The sequence below is a fragment of the Typopeltis vanoorti genome, chromosome 23 (genome assembly GCF_054136105.1).
Source record: "Typopeltis vanoorti isolate ZY-2024b chromosome 23, IOZ_Tvanoo_1.0, whole genome shotgun sequence".
Lineage (NCBI taxonomy): Eukaryota > Metazoa > Arthropoda > Arachnida > Uropygi > Thelyphonidae > Typopeltis > Typopeltis vanoorti.
The window spans coordinates 5,578,351-5,600,652 of record NC_143571.1 but is presented as its reverse complement, the minus strand read 5'-3'; the positions used below and the strand labels follow the sequence as shown (position 1 = coordinate 5,600,652).

At 36.0% G+C, this 22,302-nt stretch overlaps 1 protein-coding gene and 1 non-coding gene across 2 annotated transcripts in view; one reads left to right on the top strand and one right to left on the bottom strand.

Annotated features, from left to right (window-relative positions):
* Positions 1–4,713: 4,713 nt before the first annotated feature.
* LOC150093592 (sodium-dependent serotonin transporter-like) overlaps positions 4,714–22,302 on the bottom strand; it is a 105,606-nt gene continuing 88,017 nt past the window's right edge. Inside the window, exons 9-13 of the mRNA XM_090413227.1 lie at positions 19,121–19,252; positions 13,814–13,913; positions 9,654–9,754; positions 4,996–5,163; positions 4,714–4,797 (exon numbers count right to left, since the gene is read on the bottom strand). Of these exons, the coding sequence (XP_090269353.1) occupies positions 4,714–4,797; positions 4,996–5,163; positions 9,654–9,754; positions 13,814–13,913; positions 19,121–19,252 (585 nt within the window). The remainder of the gene's footprint in view (positions 4,798–4,995; positions 5,164–9,653; positions 9,755–13,813; positions 13,914–19,120; positions 19,253–22,302) is intronic.
* Positions 6,230–6,301, top strand: TRNAP-AGG (transfer RNA proline (anticodon AGG)). Its single transcript has one exon. It is a non-coding gene; the product is annotated as a tRNA-Pro (tRNA).

Genomic DNA, 22,302 nt, shown 5'->3' with positions numbered 1-22,302 from the left:
TATATCTTTAAAAAGACACTAAGCAGAATTTCCAGAAACTGGGATTATATCTCTTTAAAAAACTTTAAAAGATATAAAAATCGTATGTTTAAAAATGTACCAAGTCGATTATTTATTATCTGTGGTTGTAATTTTTAATAGGAATGATCAACTCTTAGAGCAACTACAGTAAAATACTAAATTTGCTATCCTTTAAGAATCACGTGTTTTATAAGAATATATAATATGCTAAAATATTATACATTTTGGTGGATTTTCATAAGTAGACTATTTAAAAAATCATTCTTTGTTTTGTTTTTTTTTCTGAATTTTACACGAACATTTCTTCCACTAACATTAAAATACAACATAAATTGGAACAGTTTGCTTTTAAATGGTAGCCATCATACTACTAATAATAGACACACAAATAGGACAATAGATCAACGATCATACATTTGGTTCGTATATAGTTATACTTTTCTTCTCTGTGCGGTTTGTCATAAAACTCATTACACCGGCATATTTAAAAGCCATAAATCACATTACAAAACTTCTGGTTCAAAGACGATTTTTTTTTTCTTAAGCCATAACAACAAACATCTAAGAATTTCATCAGTTTATGCTTTTGCTACTTACAGAGGATAAGCCATTAGAGACCTTGTAGTACTCTATGGGTACAATAATTTGTAGTTCGTTGTGCGAATAGTTGCGTCTTTTGCACAATAAATAGTTTTATTGAGGTTACATATTTTACATACAAAAACAACTATCAGCTACAGCATTTGACACACGTATTGATGGATAATGTTTAAATTATATATATAAAAAAATTATGGCAATCTCCGCAAAAAGGTTGGAGATCTATAATACATTACTACTAGTATATCTTGGATGAGATAGTCAAGAGGCCTTCTCTGGAGGTAAGACATGAACTATGACATTTCAGGAATCCAATAAGCAAGGTGATAATGCTACACCCGGAAATAATAATTATCTTCAGCCAAGACGTACGTATTACTTGTCTTTATTTGACTTTATGGGAAAAAAGTCAGAAGCTTGAATTTTAACTCTAAAAGCAGAGAGTAGTAGCGTTTAGAAGATTTATTGCATGTACCCTAACAGAAACCATCAAGAGAAATTATATTGCCATTGCATCCCAATAGCTGAGTTCATATTTCCAGAAATTGAAATAAGCAAAAGGTTTCGAGTATTTTTGATCGTGAAACAAGGAAAAAATGAAATAGCATGAAGTACATCAATGGATGTCAATACATCGTTAACAAACTCATTCATATTTATTGGCGAAGGTGATAAGTGATACACATTCAGACATCTAATCAGTTTGCATTTACGATGCTCAAAACAAATTCATACTTTATTCTTGGAAACAGTCTTTCATGAGATTTCGTCGATTACCAATGCATGGATCTCTAATGCTATCAAGTAGTGGCGATATCAAGTGGTCCGCTAAAAATAGCAATTCCCTTCCCAGCTGAAAAATGATGCTGCATTCAACGAGTTAGGCAAAACTAGCTATTCTCTTTAAGAAAAATAACTAATTCGTTAGTTTCCGAGGTAGCCAGACTTTATCCACAAGATTTGTTCATACATCGGACAAGGCAAGAACATAATAATCTGAGAGAATGCATTTTCGAAGGCGTCGCATCACCGAATGAGAATAGGCGTTGTAGAACCTGGTAGAAGTTTGAATGCAGCCTAGGTAATTGCGTCTTACTATTGACTATGTGGAATCATTATCACTTGCAACACTTTGAAAAAAAAATGTATTTACCTTGCTAAAGATCGTTTGATTATTACTATTGCTAAAGTTACTTTAAATATAAGCAGTCCCACTCCTACGATGAAATCAATGAGAAAAATCTAGAGGCAACCAACAATGCCTTTCTCGATTAAAATACAAATTACTTTTTTTGTTGTTGTAAACGTTTACAAAATATTATTATTATTATTATTATTTGGAACCCCTATAATTATATATACAGACACATGACACACGCCGTTATTCTTCCTGGAACGTGAATTTAGGAGCTAACGCAGAGGAGCTATCTTTTATTGTGTGTGTGTGTTACAAAACATTTCTGCATTTATTTCGTTAGCATTGTTTTTTCTAGGGCGAGAGGGAATTTATTTGTTCACTGCGACTAATCATCTAGGTGTAGGCCAGGATGTAAGCATTTGTAATTGGTTAAGTCTGTCCGACCATGGTTCCACGGAACACTAGAGTTCCGTGAGGGAGTTCAATGGTTCCGCAAGTTTTAGTTAGGATTTGGTCCTAAAATACAAAATAACGATATTTCTGCGCTGCTCCATCATGTGAATGAGAATAGCCGTTTTAATGGCGAGCATACTACGATATGTAAAATAAACTCGCCAGAAATGACATCATATGACTTATACGTCATTGGATAAATATGCGTATGCGAGCAGATATTGTGGCCCGGCTGTCGGTTTTCATTTTGTGTTTATTGTGAATTTGGGCTAACTACCGAGAATGAATATCCTAACATTGCAGAGAAAGCTATGAAATTATTACACTTTTCAACTATGTACCTATCTGAACTCCCCCCCCCCCCCACACTTATGGTTAGGAGTTCCCCCATTAGCAGTTAAGTGTTCCTATTCGAAAAAAAAAAAAAAAAAGTTAGGAAACACCGATTTAAATTGAAGATATGCAGTAGTAGTACCGAGTTGCAATACGTTCGATGTTTTTTTTTTTGTTTTTTTTTTGAGAAAAATATGTCCATTCCTGACCGAGCATATTTCCCCCACAAAATGTTCTTTTACTGGAAGTCAGTGAAGATTATATAGTAAATAAAGCCTGTTGTTTACCATGTTGTTTATCATTTTTATTGCAAATGAGCACATTAATGTGTTTGTACTAGCAGTGTGTGAATGCGATAAGATGTACCAGATAAAACATAAAACTTTCATATTAGCAATGAAAATGCATTTTAGCGTTCATAATTCACGTTGTATTACAGAAAGGATGTTGCCCTATCTCCAGAGCAATGAAAATATCCCTAACTTTATCCTAGCTATACATTGTGTTCGGAAAAGTTTCTTCGGGTCCAGAGCGGTGTTGTGAATTATATACATAAATTACTTAATTTTCCTTGGCAATTCAGGATATAGAAGGAACAACAAATTTTAAATTGATGAAGTGAAGTAAATTAATACGCTTCGATTTTTTTTTTTTTTTCAGTCTATTCAGAACTTGCAGCTAAAATGCTTCATTATAAATAGTGACATAAGGTCTTCCGCACATGGAAATTTCGCTATGGCAATGATCCTGCACATTTAACTGAAATTATTCTGGAATTTTTAGCCCAACAAAATATTCAGTTAATGCAATCTCTGTATACTCATGTTACCTTGTGACTATCTCTCTCTGTCTCTTTATTTTTCTTTACCTTAACCGTATCCCAACCGACGAACGATTGATGATGTTCATGGAGTTAAACCAAGTGGTACCAGGCAGCATTCTTAATTAAGATTATTAAGAATGCTTTCTAATTTAAAATTATATACCTAATAATGATTGAACAATAATTTATCATATAATGAATCATATCTGAAAGATAATGCTATGAAGAAAAAGTAAAGTGGTGTATTTAGAATAATTAATACTCTGGATGTTAGCAAGGCTGTGAGAGTGAATGACATTAATATGGACATTGATCAGTACACATGGAATTGTAGTTTCCATTGTGTATATCTGAAATATTGTGCTCAAATGTGGTCGCCAGGATTTGGAGCTGACTGTGGAGAGGGTGCGGTTGACAAAAATGATTTCTGGACTGTGGAATATTAGCTACGAGTATAGACTGAAAGCGTGTAACGTGCAGAGTTTGATAGACAGAAAATGATAGACAGATGTGATATGATTGAGACATTTAAGCTGTTAAGGAGTATAGAACAAACATTTCAAATGACAAAACAAAAGGGAACAGACAACAACTATAAAATCCATCCCTGAAAATTATGCAATGGAGTGGTGAATAAGTAGAATTTTGGTGTGTGTGTGTGTGTGTGTGTGTGTGTGTGAAATCCATCAACACGATAGATATTTTCGTGTACACAAAGCACGTAAAATATAAAATCGATGATTAGAGCACAGTCGGACTTAACACGAAATATTAAATTATACGTTTACTGTCATTCAGAGTCTTATTTAATTAAACATTTAAAGATAAATTCGTTAAAGATCTCGTAATCCTCCCTTTTGGGTAAGACGTTATTTGTTCTCAAGAACTGTTAAATGATTTTACCTTTTTCTTCTTTTTTTCAGAAAAGTTCTCGTTGAAAACACAGACTTGTCTCGAAGACAAGATTGCAGCGTTCGAGATCAGGAAAAGGAGAAAAATTCTAAAAACCTTTTCAAACAAACAACATTTATTTGAAAAGGTTTTTTAATTTTTTTTAATCGAGTATTTAAACTTCGCGTATGAGAAACTGAATTGCAAACAGCATTTTCCAGGAAACACTCGCCCTGCCTTCTTCTCAAGTCAACATTTTCTTCCAGGTTTTTAGAGTTTCGCTCTGTTTGTTGTCGCATCAGGCGTCAGCACTACTTAGCATTACTACGGGACACAGATCTGCGGTTGGCAATATTAATAGCGGAGACAATTTCTTGCTGGGAAGCTCCTGAGCACGCTTAAATCGTCGTTGCGAAAATGTATTCACATCGAATGTTCCTTCCTCCTCCTTTTCTCACACCTGAGCGTTGCTGGCCAATCGTTGCTTGTCACATTGCTTCACCTCCGTTTTGGAAGGACGCAGCCCTCGGTATAGACGCTGTAAAAACAAAAGAATAATAAAACTTTCTGGTAAACAGTAAATGCTTTGCATTTGCTAACTATTACAAAAAGGAGAATGAAAAAGGAGATAGCAAAAGCATGATTTGTTTGACCTGAAATTATTTTATTCTTTCTCTATCATGCAACGCTGTACAGAAGTTCTTCGATGTAACACTATTTGATTTTTTTCACCTACCTCCTGAAAAGTTCCTGGAGTAACTATAAGATAATAAATCATAAATCCAGGAATACAGCACAGCGAAGAAGCCGTTAAGAGCCATCCGACAGAAATCGACCACCTGGGATACGTATAGCCTTCCCACTCGAGGTCTTTGTACTGCACCATGGCGAATACAAAAATGCACTGCAAGTAAAATATCTTCGTTCAGGAATTCGTTAAAACGTCACAATTTCGTATACAAAGGAAAACATTTATCGACAACTAAATCAAAATAAGATTATCTTTGAAATGAAAAAGTATCTGTTGAATATCTCCGCATGGAGAGGCATTCATCCTGCATTATTATCATTTAATAAACATAAATGTAATTAAACATCAACAAGGAGCGAAAGTTTACACAGAATGAAATTTGGATTGAATGGGGAAAATCTCCATCTTTCGAAAAACTACAAAATATGCTTTTTATTAAAAAAAAAAATACAGATTGAAAGAAAGAAAAATTTCGGTTTTCACCGACTTGGTTTTCTTCTTATTATTATTATAATTATTTATTATTATTTTTTTTCTGAACTGATTCAATAGGTAATTCTGTAGAGCTCAAACTCTTTCCCTCCCTTCTCTCCAAAGAGTTTCCGTGCACATGCGCAGAACTCCAAAACCATTAAACATGTGGCATAAACTTATTTCAATATTTAATGAATGAACATCCTTACTATTTTAACATTAAAGAAATGAACCCAACTAGTAAATTGGATTGACCATTTTTTTTTAAATAGTTCATAAGTAATTTCCATTGCTTATATAATTAATATTGGAAATTACTAATCTAGGTTTTTCAGTCTAATATAATTTAATTATAACCCAGTAATTGTATATATATATATAATTCTATCATGTGTGCTGTAATAATGATATGATTAGACAGCATTATAGCGTATTAAAGTATTCATGCACGCGACTTGCTTTTCATTCTTGAACATGAATGAATGAATGCATGAATAACTTGTCATCCTTTCATATTTAAGTAATCCAGCTATTTGTATTTTCGTACTACCCAGTGTGAAATATTCGTCAATAAATGTTATGCGTATTTTTGTATTGTTTCCTGAAACTGATACAAGATATAATTTTTGTTGAACCCGTGGATCGAATTTAATTCGATATTCCTACACGTTTCCTATACATGCTGCATTTCCTTTAATTTATCTTGAAGGGACTAGTTAGGTATCTTAGAGCGCCTCTGTGTACGGGCTCGTTGGTCTAGGGGTATGATTCTCGCTTAGGGTGCGAGAGGTCCCGGGTTCAAATCCCGGACGAGCCCGATGCGTTAATTTTTGTCATATTTTGAACCTTGCGATTTGCATTATGTAATGAATTTTGCATCCCGAAGCCTCTTGTTATTATTTATCACGAAGAGGTTAGTTTAGTTCTCTTGAAGAGCGCATGTGTTGGCTCGTAAGTCGAGGACAGGGATGACTAATCCATTGCACGTAAACAAATTTTAAGGCAAGTGGAATTCAGAGCATTGCAAAAAATTTTCAAACTTCGAAAAATTTGTAAAAAAAAAAATGTATCATCCCAGGAATCCACTTCGATTCGTTACCTGCGCACGCTCTTTCTCTATGACAGACATGCAGTGTCTGTCATACCATTCGGTAAACAGCTGCATTGATTCATGCATAGTCTCACTGATGTTAAACATGCTTGCTTTCCTTTCTTTTCCGTTAGTTTCTTACATTTTAAGAATCATTCTTACAGTTTACCTTGCATTTTAATGAAATAAAATACATTATGTCATTTATTATGAAATTTAATTAAATAAAAGACATAATAGACAAAATGTCTTTTATTTTCTTCTTCTTTTTGTTACGCTTTTGTCAAATAAAACGTGTCCGAGAAAAATAATGATATGCTGTGCAAAATTCTGAGAGGAACGCGAGGGTAGTGTTTAAAAGATTTTGCCAATTTATGTTGCGCTCCTATAAAAATGTCCGCCACACCTGGTCTAGGGGTATGATTTTTGCTTAGGGTATGCACTGAAGTGGCTAGTTCGGTTCTTTTGAAAAGCCCATGCACGGGCTCGTTAGTTTAAGGGTATGATTCTCGTCTTGGGTGCGAAAGGCCACAGGTTCAAATCTTGGATAAGCCCATAGCTAAAGTTTTTAGCACACCCTTAATACTCCCTTGAGATTTGAATTATGTAATGAATTTTGCATCCCCATGTTTTTATATTATTATCAATTTTTTTTTTCTTCTGAAGTAGTTAGTTTACTTCTCTTGAAGAGCCTGTATATTGATTCGTTGATTTAGGGCATTGCAGTCCAACATGTACTCTAGCCACGATTCAAAGTTTTGATAAAAAGTCAGTGGTGGGATACGCTTTTTTTTGGAAACAGATGCAAGATCCTATAAATATGGAAATGTCCTGCTTAATTTATTAAACTTTAAGCCTCTTTTAATTAATATTAGAACAACCTGACATCTAAAATTTGAAAAGGGAAATACATTTAATGAGAGAGCACCGCGAACAATTAAACTCCTAAAGTAAAATGTCTCTTAAGATTATATTCTTCAACAGCAACAATCCGATAACAAATCACGCGGCAACTTTTCCTTTCAACATGATAAAAAAAAATCCTCTTCCATCGTTCTTGAAATTCACGATTTTCACTCTTAACATTTTTGTTTCTTGCAGCTACAGACATTTTCCTTTGTTTGTGACTACAAGCTTTTATATATTTGGAAGAATAGAAATTTACCCGAAAATAGAATGGAATTTTACCCAAGCACAAACTGTTATAAACCGGCTTTCATTAATACGTTGAAATAGGTACGCAGTGCACAAAAAGGAGTTCAGTAGTTCAAAAACGTTCTGTGGTTTCTAAATCAACAGACGGTGTAAGTCACCGTCTGTTGGTGACTTACACCGTTTGCTGATTTAGAAACCACAGAACGTTTTACAAGAAATTAAAAAAAAAAAAAAAGGAAGAACATTTAGATATGAAATTTGGTTTATCTTCATTTGAGGCTGCCACTTGGATAGCACAGATATGGTTTTCACTTAGGAAGTGAGAGCACCCAGCTGAATTTTTTTTTTTTTTTTAGATATATTTTTGGTATTACTTTTCGATTTCATTTTGCGATAAATTTGCGTCCCCCTGTTATTTATTCATTTATTCTGAAAACCTACTCTAGTTCTTTTGAATAACTCGCAGTGTGGGTAGTTGGTCAGGGTTCAAATCCCGGACCAGCCCGCAGGTAATTATTTCATATATATATATTTTTTTTTTGAACATTACCTTGCGATGTTTTTTGTGTAATGGATTTTTCACCCGCCTCCCCAATGTTTGTTTGCTTATTTATTTATCCTGAAGACACTAGTTTAGTTTTCTTGAAGAGTCCGTGTCCGTCTAAGAGTTTGTTTCTGGCTTCTCGAAAATATCTCTGCGACAGTCCCTAGCAGAGATATTTTTATACATAATGTGAATATTGCCTTTCGATTTGATTTATGTTATGAGTTTTGCTCTCCCGTGTTCTTTATATTTTTAAATTTATTTTTCCTGAAGAGGCTAGTTTAGTTCTCTTGAAGAAGCTGTGTGGTGACTCGTTGGTGTGGCGACCTTAGACCACTTTTACCGGTGCCACCTGAGTAAAAAGTAAAAAAACCTAGACTCTAGGAGGGTATGATTCTCGCTTAGGGTACGAGCCTCGACGAGCCCAACGTAAGTACATTTGTGTAAGTATTTTGAATATTATTTTGTGATGTGATTTATGTAATGAGTTTTGAATACTCGTGTTTTTTTTTATTGTGTTTATCCTGAAGAGAATAGTTTGGTTCTCTTGAATAACTTGCGTATTGAATTCTGTTTTCGTGAATTAGGCATAAAACAACTATCTTCATGCATATTACACGTTTTGGCAAAGTATTTCCAAGTTTCTTTGTTCTTGACTTACTTTTATATTGCGAAGTTTTGGTTCACTCGGGATGAAGGTAGATTCACCTGCCACTCCCAAGTATTTGATGTACTGTATAAAAGTTAGGCCACTATGTGTGTGTATGTGAGAGAGAGAGAGAGAGAAAGAAAGAAAGAGAGAGAGAGAGAGAGAGAGAGAGAGAGAGAGAGAGAGAGAGAAGGAATAGACTAATTGCAGCTTATAGAAAGGAAGCATTCTCCAGGAGAATTTCTCCTCCAAGTGACCATCCTCCGCTGTCCCTCTTTGATGGTGACTTTTCTTTTTTCCCCTTCTTCTTCTCATTATAATATCACTTTCGAAACAGATCCGGTCACAACCGCTTCAACGTTTTTATTTTATTTTTATGTATTTATTTATTTTTAACAGAAGCATGTATCTGCTAAACCACTGTAGATACATCTGCATGTATTTTCCCACCCACGGTACAAATGTACGATAGGTTTACTGATAACTTTCCGTGGGTGGGAACCACATAAAAAAAAGTAAAAAAAAACCTCCAACCACTTCGTCGCAGTTACATTAGCACGTCCCACTTAAGTGCATGCAACATAATAATATGAAGGTTTGCGAAGAGATCTGCATATGGTTCGCTTTTATATAGATAAAGGATAAGAATAGTCTTAAAACTTTAACATTTTTTCACAAAAATAAACATAAAAAAATAAAGAAACTAATGAAATGCAATCACAGTTACTTACAAAAATGAAAACAGGACTGATGTAGGTCCAGCAAACTCTCCAAAATATTCCAGGTCGAAATCCGAGCATTTCTTTTACTTGTTCTGAAAACCGGTGCGCACCTGAAGTGGTAAATTCTCGTTTAGTTTAGAAAAACATTTCATAAAGAATATAAGAATATTTAAAAGAGAAAGAGAAAAGCATTGACAAACAGTAAAGATAACTTCTATTCCTAATGGATGGATAATATTTAAGTACCGAAGCATTATTTAAGCGCTGATATAATTTTTTAACTGAATTCGAAAAAGCTAAACAAAATGCTCGCTGCTGTAATGTTTATATCGCGAGCTTACTATTTTAACTAAGTTACACATGAGTGTTGCGCAGCTTAGACAGATCTTTGTCTGAAGAAATGCCAATAGCAACATTAGGTCAAAATAAGAGGTGGAAGGGATCCAGAGGAGAATGACCAAAAGATGGTGGCAGATCTATGGGATGCTCCATATAGGAGAAATTGAAGCTTTACGGGTCGCTAGGCGGAGAATGGAGTTGGGGTGGGGGGATATGATATAGACAGACAATTTGCTTAGGGAATTTTATAAGACCGATATAGAGGAAATTTTCCAACACATAACTAGTCTGGGATAAACTAAGGGTCGTCCTTGGAAACTAATAAGATGATACTTAGCAAAGGGGATCGGGGCTAAAGACACTTTTTGCTTCGAGAGTGGTGAAGGAGTAGAATGGGTTGCCAATTGTGAGTGCTCTGTCAGCGAATGAATTCAAAGAAAAATATGACAGGTACGATTTGTATTGTGCCAATGATGGTTAGTTGATGTTAGTAGACCTCCTACTATGCGTCTACGGACTACAAGGAAATGCTCATATAATAATAATAATAATAATAATAATAATAATATCGTATCACTTGGCTTCTGAGGCATAACACCATCCTACCTCCTAATTCAGGAATAACATCTTTACTTGCTTCTTGCAGGCAGATACTTAGAATCTCGCAGTACCAGGAATTTTTGTTAAAGCGTTTCAAGCTCTAGCAATTTATTGGGGTTGCCCAACAGGGATAAAACGTTTAGTACTTTTCATTGCATGACGTAATACTGTCATCTTTTTAAAATGGCGATCTGAAAAGAAAAAAAACAACAACTTATGTTTGGTTTCCAGAGTGGGATTTTACCATATCTAACCCTGGCTGCCAACGCAATACTGGTGTCCGATAGATGTCTAATCTTTCTTGGATTGAAATGACATAAAAATACAAAACCAAAAATAGACATAAATTAAATTTATAAAGTGCGGTCTTGTGCTAGCTATTTTAATTAAATACCACTAAGATGCCCATTTCATAAGCTAAATTATTATATTTGATGATCAAACACCATCAACTAAAGAATTTCTGGGTATGCGTAGAAATGATACAGCCGCGAGGTTTTGAAATCGACGTTCTTCCTCGAAAATGTTTTTCTTTTTTATGTACAGTATATGTTGAAAGCCAGTAATATTAAGCCAAAAATCTTGCTAGGAATATCACTCAAAGAGCACTTCAAGCTTGCAATAAGCTATACGGTAGCGACATCACACGGGATGAAAAGCATCTATAACCTAATTTATTTCTTACAAATGTCCATGTCATCGCGGGATTCAAATCCATAATCTGTCTCTGACAAAGTGAATGCTTTCTTCAGAAAATTCCCACAAGTCACTGCACTGATACTGTTCCAGAAAACTAGTACAAAGAAATTTCCATTCGCTCATTAAAGCATAGCTGAAGAAGTACGAGTCGAACGTAATTTCTTTTTACTCGTTTTCTGGAACAGTCCTAGTGCGGTGGTGTGCAAGAATTCCTTGAAGGACTGGTGAGTGGGACTGGAGGAACTGAGGAATTGATGAGCAAGATATGTTACTCCTATGGGAGGGTCGAACGTATTTACTGCTTACAGGTGCATTCGGAGGTTGATTGCTAGGAAAAGAAGAGTTGGGAAAATAATTGAAAAACCACTAACAGTTGGCTAACGTCATTTCATTTATATTTATAGTGCCGATCTCATAGAAATGGCAGGCATTGATAAAGGCAACGTCGACTCATCTAATATTTGTCCAGGAACTCATACGGTCAATTCATCTTCTCAACAATTGGAATTCTTCTGAGGGAAAACTGTAAATTTTGGGGAAAAACACAACGGAGAATTATGAGGGAAAAAATACCATACGACTAACTAATGTTTCGGAGAATTTCAGTCTAGACATGATATTACCAAGGTAATCCGTTGTCCTACTTTCATTTAAATTTTTGAAAAGTATAAACAAGTAATTTGTCCTATTGAAACTTTGAAGTCCTGTGTTGGTGTCCTGCGATTAACTAGAAAATGCCTATTTTTTTTTAAACTAAGTTTTACATTTTTCAAAATAAGGAATGCAGTAAAATTTGGATCACGTTGGTAAGCGAATATTTTATCGTAAACTTTCGCAAAAATATATTAAACACATTCTAAGGCACAGATCAAGAATAGTGAATATGGCCATCCAGTGAAATGTAAGTGCACCATTTCAATAGAAGAATTCAACCATTTCAATAGAAGAAACTAGTGAAGTAAGCTAATAAACAATTCTTGCCTTAGCTGCTTCCATTTGCCATAAGAAGTATGTAAACAGTACGTAACGGTTGTTATTCAACTATAGAAATTCCACATTTCTATAATTTTAAACCGTTTCTCCAACTTGGCTCCTTACCTTGTTCCACATTTTACATTTATGGAATTTCGCACCTAGCAAACGCCAGTCGAATGCTCGGTGGAAGGCTTCCCAATGTGGCAAAAACCCAACCCAATAGAGAAGAGACCCATAATGTGGACAACATGTTAAAAAAGTATTGAACAAATACTTTTTACTATGTCTGTGTATATTTCACATATCAGCATTCCAAGAGAGAGAGAGAGAGAGAGAGAGAATATAAGACTTTGATTATAAAGATTAATGATAATATGAATAAAAAACGTTAGGATTATTGCTAAAGCAACTAAAGTTGCTTTAGCAATAATCTCATCCTAGAAATCTTAGAAATCTCATCCTAGGATGAGATTCCCGAGATTTCCCTCAGCAAATTTTCCCCTCTTTGACAGTTTTGATGGAGTTAAAATCCAAATTTTCAGAAAGGAAAAACCCTTCACGAGACCAGTTAACTCACCTTGAGTTGAAGAATCCTTAAGCGGTCCATCTCATCATGGACAAAATTCAATGTTAACAAGAAATGCAGATGTTTCCTTGACTTTTGGACACCGTAATGCTATTCCGTTTCTTTAAAGTTGAAATTTGCTTTCGTTTAAAATTTTTTAAGCTCTAAAAACGAATACAAAGCAGTATTCCTTTCTGAACTCAAGAATAGTAGTCAACCCAATGTTCTTAACTGCTAACAAACCGTTTAGAAATAAAATTGGTTCAAGAGTGAACATTTTTCACTACGACTTAACTGCAGTATATTCTTCGTACGCAATGTGGAAATCTGTCATCATGTATTGCCACTTTCCGGGTTGATAGTTTCCAAATTCATATCTGGTATCGCACTAATGCTTACCGGTTTGGGGCGGATTCTTCCGTTCTAGGACGCGAAGAATCTTTATAAAGGTTTGTCAGATGAAGATAAATAGCTGGTCTAATATGAAGATGATAGTTCTTGTTTTTTTCCCTATGGAAAACTCGGTCTTTTCATTTCACAAAACAGGCGAAGTGCTAGAAGAACAAACTACACGCAATTTACAGACATAACACATCGGACTCATAGATTTAGCTGCTTTGTCCGTAATCGCAACTCGACGACCGGTGTTGTATTTTTTTTTAACATTAGTATATCTTCAAAAAAAAACATCCACCTTTCTCAGCCATGTATTCATTTCTAAAGGGGATTTTACATGCATTCGATATGCAGGACATGCCATTGATATTTCTGCTATGCCACTACGAGGTTTGCTGTATTTCTTTCTATAAACGATCACACTGCAATACTACAACAGTTTATGTGGAATCAATGCACAATAAAAATGAAATGCCGAGATGAAGGAGAAAAAGTAGACCTTCCTTTCCCCTTTATTTTTTAACGCCCATTCTTATCTTGTATTAATAATAATTTTTGTTGCTTGATTTTAATTTAGATAAACAAGTATACTTGCCGTAAAACCAACAAACAGCAACTGCTTCTACGAAGACAATGAATAATACCGACATCGCTGTGCCATATGAGTCAAGCAGGTTCACAACGTAATTTCCACCCTGAAAAAAGAGCAAAGGAAAAACGAATTATTTCAGCATTTAAATGTAATTTAGAAACTACTGTATGCAATCATATGATGACAGTTTGACGAAGAATGCCATATTATATTCTGATAAAAGTCATTCATTAGAGAGAGAGAGAGAGAGAGAATAAAGAGCCCTATAGAAAAATGCTTATTAAGGAATTTGCTTAGGTGTTTTTCTGTGCATATGCACAGATACATAAATAAGCTAGCATGAACAGTCCTTACTACAGGAATAACTTTAATTATCTCAAAATGCATCTCAGACTGATAAAATCATGACACGTCAAGTCAAATTCAAGCTGTAATTAAGCCATGTGGAGTCTTACTTGGTACGGACGCGGAATTTCACTTGGTTGTTTATCACTTGATTTATTATTCATAAATAAACCAAATCTGAGATGTGTTTTGAGATAATTAAAGTTATTCCTGTATCAAAAATGCTTATGTGATAAGATCAGTAGATGCCTATCTACCTTTTTATTCTGTCCACAGATTCCCAATCAGACACTATGGTCAATTACAATGTCCTGTTCCTCAAACTACTCACTCTGGTACGATAGGCTGCATCATCATCATCATCATCATCATCATCATCATACCCAATGCGTTCACGAACAGATGTAATCTGTTTAAAATGTATGCCGCATTTTATTGTACCTAGAGATACACGTAAAATACGCCTAATGATTCCTTATGCTAAATATGCTTCATATGGGTGGCTAAATAATATTTAGTTTGATTATGGGCTGATCTGAGTATCAGTTGACGATATCAGCCAGTTAGTGGAATGACTTCAACTTAAAAGATTTCATTAGAGTTTTGTTGCTTTCTTTTGTTGCAACGGATGCACGTTTCTGGTGGTAGCGTTTGTCGATCCAGTAATTTCCAAAGATTTTGGGAGACAAGTTCTGCAATAGACAAGCAATGGACAAGTACTGTTATCGGATAGCAATAATAAGTTCTTTCACGAGTTTTGGTAACACAAAGAGATTGATACCATCGCCTTCATAACCATGGATCGGCCAGTTTTTTATCTGCCAGTCTGTCTGTTATAAGAGGGCAAAAAAGAAACACATCCCCCCCCTGCGAAAGATTCCACTCAGTCATATGCTGCAATACAATTATCATTCGCTTTCATGAATTATGCACTATTGTTGATTATTTCCTGTTATAATAAGTTAACTTTTGTTTTAGGAAATGATTCATTCTTAAATAAACTGTCTGCTAATATTTAACTAATATCAAAATAAGGGTCTAGGAGAACGGGAGAAGATAATTCAAAAAAACGAAAAGTGCGATTAACATAAGTGCAATGGAAGGTTAAAATGTATCTCAGAATTATCTAAATTTTCACCCGGCAGTCTGACTAAAATTTAAGCCTATTAAAGCTGGTAAAATTCTCACTTTGCTGACTGTCTTATTCACGCAGGACTTCAGGTATGAGGCAGAATAACCGTGTAAGATCTTTGCAACTGTTATCTTATATCACAATTATCTCGGTAAACACAGGTGGAAGGCACACATACCAGACACGGAAATTGAAACTTTTATTTAAACCGTGTTGGACCTCCTTTATCCCGAATTACAACACATGTGCGGTTTGGCATAGATTCCACAAGGTGTTGGATTGCATCTACAACATATCAGGAGTTCGCCAGTCCTTTAACTGGCTCAGATTTCATGGAAGAGGACTTTCTCCCGGATCTGTTTTTCTAACATGTCCCATACATTCTCAATAGGGTTCAGATCCGGGAGATGTGGTGGCCAGGGAAAACGGTGGATGTCGCTGAACCACTGCTGAACAATTCTTGCGCGAAGGACAGTAACATTGTCTTTCCTTGACACTACGATAGACGAACTTTCCGGTTCTTCGCAAAAATCACGGATTTTTGTATATGCATGCGACTGCCAATACCGATCATCTCCAATTCCTTGTGCATAGTTCTGTGAGATATGGGTCGGGAACAGCCGCCATTAAATGCTTCGGTCAGTTGCTGCAAATAGGAAGTTCTTTGTCCTAGGAGCCTTCTCAACGACGGGCAATCTCTTTCTTGAGAGCCTGTCTTAGGATCACAGTTACGCCTTACTTACAGAAGCAAAGTGGGGTATTTTCCCGCTGATTATACCTCGATATCTCACCTTTTGAGAAACCGTTTAACTCTACTGCTTTCAAAATCGTGACTCCAGCCAAGGAGAAGACGCACCTGATCAAGTATTTTGCATATACGCTTACGTTCATCTTCATAAAGGTTTTCTAATTCAAGGGCCGGTATGTGTGTAAAAGAACCTCATTAAAAACAAAAGGAAGTTTTGCATTTTGGCTCTTGACTTTTTGTTCTCATTCGATAATGACGACTCTCTCTGGTTAGAAACCTGGATTCAAATTCCATCTAGGAGGCAAAAGAATCCTTTTAACGGCTTTGTTGTGTCCCAATTTACGATTATTATGCTTTCAACTATCCTTATATGTGAAACTCTACTTGGCCTTATCCAAATCTTATCTATATACGAGATATCACCCAAATACAAATATTCAAGCTTCTTCTCCCCTTAGTGTCCCTAAATATTTTTATTATACCGCTCCTTTCAGGACATTTAGTTTAAGATATGAAATTACCAAAATATGTCTGAGTGTGAAACTAATATGCAGTCATGACCTTTATCTCGTAACTTAACAAAATCCCCCCCCCCCGCATGATTAGGTTCGTACATTGTTATAAGTGGTGCATTGAGCGGCAATCTCAGACAACTGTATTTTCAAGGAACAAAAGTTTATTGAACTCTTAAACATGATACAATTCATCCTTCATTCATCAAATAAAACTCAATTCAATTCTAAGAATATATATAATACAAATTAACACTATCTAAACACAGGTATTAGGGTTAAGATCCTACATGAGAATTGTGACCATATCGCCATAACAGATTCTATACATATGTCTAACCCTTACTGATCTGATCATGCTATAATTCTGTATTTTCTAAGACATATATAATCAGTTACTCTATTTTTCTTACTAAGACAATATGGATTACATTTAATCTTTCGCTGAGCTAATACACACTTTTGACCCTTAAAACTCTCTTAAATAAAACAAAATATACATGCATAAATCTCTAGACACATGAATACTTATTAGTGTATAGTAACAAGCTGATTTTCATTCTAGTCTGACATGTACTAAAGTCCTAGTATAATCCTCATTAATCCCTTCAACTGTTCAGTAATTGAGCAATGATTACAGTTACATAATTTGAATTGACACCAGATTTTACCTTTTGACTAGGGTCTTCTACACTGGTCTCTACCTTTTTCCGATTTTTACCTTCCTAGGACGAACTCTTCTATAACTTATCACTCCTAAGTTCTTTTGGCACTAAGATGGGCTTTCACAATCTTTACCTTACATTCTTCAATCAAGTACATACATAGGATCATCTATTCTATGGCTGTGAAATTCACCACGTGGGCACTGACTTCTTTATAGAATTTTCTTTCTCTCGTTACAATCACTGGATGATGAAACACACTGACATTATCTTCTTTCTTTTTAACTAAACGGCATCCCTCATTTCTTACAATAGGAACACTCGAGATCCCGTACACTTTGTTTCCTTATTGTGTCGGACGGAGAAAACTCCTAACCCGTCGCTCAGGAAAACCGCGTGAGACCTATACGAAGACTCATGAAGAAAACTCTGAGGGGAAAAAAAAGCCTCGTGAAGGGAAGGGGGTTCCTAACCCTTTTATATGATGACCCCTACCGGCACCTTCTTCAATTTCCTTTCTTCTCCCCCTTACTGGAGTCGATTTCACTGAACAATTAGAGTGGGGGTTTTCTGCCAAAACATCATGCGGTCCGTGTGCACGCGACTGACACGTGACGAAGTCTCAATTCGGGAATTATGAGCTTTAGTTTTTGTTTAAGCTAACCTCGATGTCATCTATACTAAATTAATCCCCTTTCCAGAATTTTCTAAGAATTAACTCGAATCTTTAATCTCTTATTTCAAGCGTAAAAATAGCCTCTCACATACAAAATGCTATGACTAATCTTCTTTGCTTTACTTAACCTTATTTTATCATATCACAACTCTAATAAAATTCCCTTCTTTTTTTATTTAGTTCAATAAACAATTTCAGCTATTTTTTTCTTTCTTTATTTTTTCTTTGTATTCGTTACTTTCAAAGGCTCTTAACGATATCTGCTTAGGAACAAGCTTGCTTACTTAGTTATCTATACAGGGTTTTTATTTCTTCTCTTGTTACATCGTGATAACTGAAATTTTCACATTCTTAAGTTATCAGGGTGTAACAGCTTTTTAATTGCAGATAATTTCACAGAGTGCTGGGATTTTTCTTTTCCTCTTCTCGAAAACTCGAGTTTTTTATCCTGCAGAAATAGGCAAATTGGTCAGAAGAATATAGTCTAATCCAACCAAGCTATTGAATCTTTGTTTGTATGCTTTCTAGTCCAGTAGAGATTTTTTCGTCTCTTCGACTGAGTTCCTAAAGTTAGTGGAAGGTTTAATTTCGACCTGGTACACCCACACATCTCAGGAAATAAATAAGGAAAATCTTTCAACATCAATTAAATTTAGATGCTGAAAGGAAGTACCACTTTTTTTTTTAATTACTCTCAAACTGAACAAGCAAGTTTTTCTATCTATAATATCAATCACACATATGATCACAAATGAATTCGATGTGAATAGTTCATTTTTATGAAATCGTTCTCGGAGAACTGTACAGCAGATTACTACGTGGTCCATGTTTATGCGGCACTCTTTTTTACAAGATGGACAAGCGTAGTTCGAGGAATATAATTCCCTTCATTCCAGTCACCAGCATATGGATTCCACTAATGATGAAGAATTTTTCTGAGGTAATTGAATGCACTTGATGATGCAATATGTAACACTGTTTCTCAAATCATCATTGTGGATAATTATTCTGCACGTTTATGTTCAAACATAACCTTGCAGAAACAACCATGCCATCAAGAATATAAGCAGAATATAGGAAGGAGGGGAGAGAGAGAGAGAGAGAGAGAGAGAGAGAGAGAGAGAGAGAGAGAGAGAGAGAGGAGGGAGATGAAATGCGGAATATGCAGCACAAATACTGTTCAGTGGTACATAAATATACATTTCTAAGAGTACATTAAACACCATTCTTACGTAGGTAGTAGTGGGCAGAGAACAGAGATATATGAAGATGATGAGGCAACCAACAAAGATTTCTCTGTGCCGTCGTAATAACGAGGGGAACTGGTCGCAAAGTCCTGTAATCATTGCTTCTAGCCCTCCGAACTAGAATAAAATGTATACATATTAATATATATTAGTTTATTAAATTATTAAAGTTCAGTCCATATATATATTATACACACACGCATACACAGGAGCCGAAATATTAGAAACCTCCTCATGCTAAATGGAAGCCACCTTAGCAGGTGTTGGTCATGATTATGCTGTAGCAATATATATAAGTGAGTGATAGCAGGCAAATATGATGCCCCCAGTTTGTAAGGCTATCATGAAAATCGTTGCCTTCGGATAGCCACGTGCAACGGTGTTCTCGGGATGTCGAGAATGGTGACATACACTGTCTACCAATAATTGTCCGGACACCCCTGTTATTTGAAGCTATGGAACATTCCAGGTTTGTTAATAACATAAAAGCTGCTGTACAAATAGTAGGAAGCAGTATTTCATCGTAGAACACAGGTGGTATGGCAACACGACGTCAACACAGTGACTTCGAGAGAGGTGTCGTCTTGCGCTGTCACATTAGTGGCATGTCCATACGTGCCATTGCCGCCCAACTGGAGCATCCAAAATCAACGGCTAGCGATGTAATCAACAAGTGGAGACGTTCTGGCGTCACTAGTGCAGGAAAACACAGAAGGCAGTCGCCGAAAATGATGGACAGGGACAGGAGGATGTTAAATTTTGGTGCACGCCAAAACCGGCTACAATCTGCATCCGTGATGAGTTTCAGAGCTCCAGTAACACCATGGTGAGCACTAATACTGTACGACAAGAACTCCATTTACTGGGTTTCCATCGAAGAGCAGCGGCACACAAGCAGAACATCACAACAACGAACAAGGCAGCTTGTCTGGCATGGTGCAAAGAGAGTGTGAACTTGTCAATTGACCAGCGGAAAACGGTACTCTGAAGCGATGAATCAAGGTTCACCTGTTTCCAGTCTAATGCCAGGGTGTGGGTGTGGAGGTAAACGCTTGTAACCACAGTGTGTTGTACCCACAGGAAGAGTAATGGTGTAGGGGTGCATTCAGCTGATTTGGAGTGGGACCACTGGTCGTTGTCCTTGGTTCCATGAGAGCACCTCAGTACCTTGATATTCTGAATAATCAGGTGTTGCCTACACTGTAGAGTTTTTATGAAATGGACCCGTGTTACTATCAAGACTTCAATGCCACAAAGATGCAGCTGTTATGGAACAGTATGAAGAAATGGGTGTTAAACGACTGGATTGCGCAGGTCCCGATCTCAACCCCCATTGAATACCTGCGAAACGAATTGATTGAAGTCCAGAACAGCACGTCCTCGATCTGTAGCTAAACTCAGTGCTGCTTTCATGGAGGAATGGAGACAAATTCTACCTGATGTCTGCCGCAAATTAGTCGAAAGCCTCCCTCAAAAAGTGCAGGAGGTGATCAAACCCAAAGGTGGACATACCCGATATTAGGTCTGCTGATATCAATTATTAATTGCTAAGGTGTCCGGACAATTATTGGTAGATAGTGCATGATGAAACATCAAGTCATTGTCGTGCATTTGATCAGAATCAGCTGATCGATACGAAATATGGTCGCAATTACATGATAACCGTCATAATGAGATGGTTGAAGGTGTTACAATTTGCAAAATGATTGTTCAGTATGATATAAGGCTGCCGCGAACTTTATCTGGAAGCATTAATGTTCGGAGGGGGGAGATGTATAGTAGATGAAGGTGCTAAATCTGTCTAACAGAAAAAAAAAAAAAAAAAAAAAAAAGGAAAGCAGCAATAGCTAAGATCGGCAAAGAATATCAGAATTTGCAAAACTGGAAAGAACTTGAGAATGGTCAAAGGACTGATGAATCCCTTGTCTTGTTATTTTATCTATACGGATGGACTTAGATATCGACAACAAGAGGAAGTCGTCGATCTGCCATATATGATTAACAAGAAAGCTGGTGAAAATTAGGCATGTTCTGTGGCATGATAAACTGATATGTCACAAACCCCTTTTTATGAAGGAATGGATAAGACAACACCATAGTGATTTTATGCTAATAGATGTCCCCCCCCCCCCATCCCACCTCAATCGCTGGATTTCACCATATTCCAAAGATGGCCGATAAGGGTCCGCTTCCAGTAAATTTGATTTTTCTTTTAAAGAAACCTATGAAGGTTCTGTTTTCCTTAACCCTTGCACACTACCAGTGTCCTATATGTTCCACAGCCTCTCCTGTGTGGGATTGATAAAATAAATAAATAAAAAAATCCGCTTGAATATTTTGGAAACCACTAGGACTCGGTTCACCAAGGAACGAGGTTGAAAATTAACGGATCCAACATGTTTTTATGCGAGAATCTCTAATAAATTGGCCGCCCAGTGTACATTTTATATAGTAGAAATTTAACTAAACATCGCGTAAAAAAACACCTTTTCATGTTTTACTTTACGATAAATTACTTTATGCAGAAGCAAGGATAAAATATTCTTTCATTTAATTTAATTCATTAAGATGCGTTCTTCGTTTCGCTCTACTTTTTAATGAATATCAGTAGCTATGTATGACAGCTTGGTTCTCGAAGAATCCTGGCAAGCAAACTACGTTTCATTATCAGTGACAAAATTCTATTCAAATTCTCTTCTGTTTTATCTCTGAGAGTTTGACGTCTAACATCAAATGATGCTTGCCTGAATGACTGAAACGAATTCCCAAGATGAATCGTGTCATTCCTTTCACCGCTATAATCGCAACACTCTCGTACTTGTGACACCCGTTGTTACCGTACTATTAGACTGAAAAATACTTCGTGTAACAGATTTAGTATTTATAAAGCCTGAAGTTCAGTCCTGGCATTGAATCTTCAGAGAGACCAGACGGTGCATTCTACACCATTCAAAAGTTCCATCAGTCGTTAAGACTAAGGAAGAGGGACGTAATAAGTCTTAAATGTGCTTCTGGACATCAAACAAAAACTGGTCATATTAGTTTAAGCAAAGTACTACTACTACTACTACTAATAATAATAATAATAACAGTACTGAAAAATTCTGATAGCTGAAGTTTTTGTACTGCAGCTATCAGAATTTTTCAGTCTAATAGTACGGTAACAA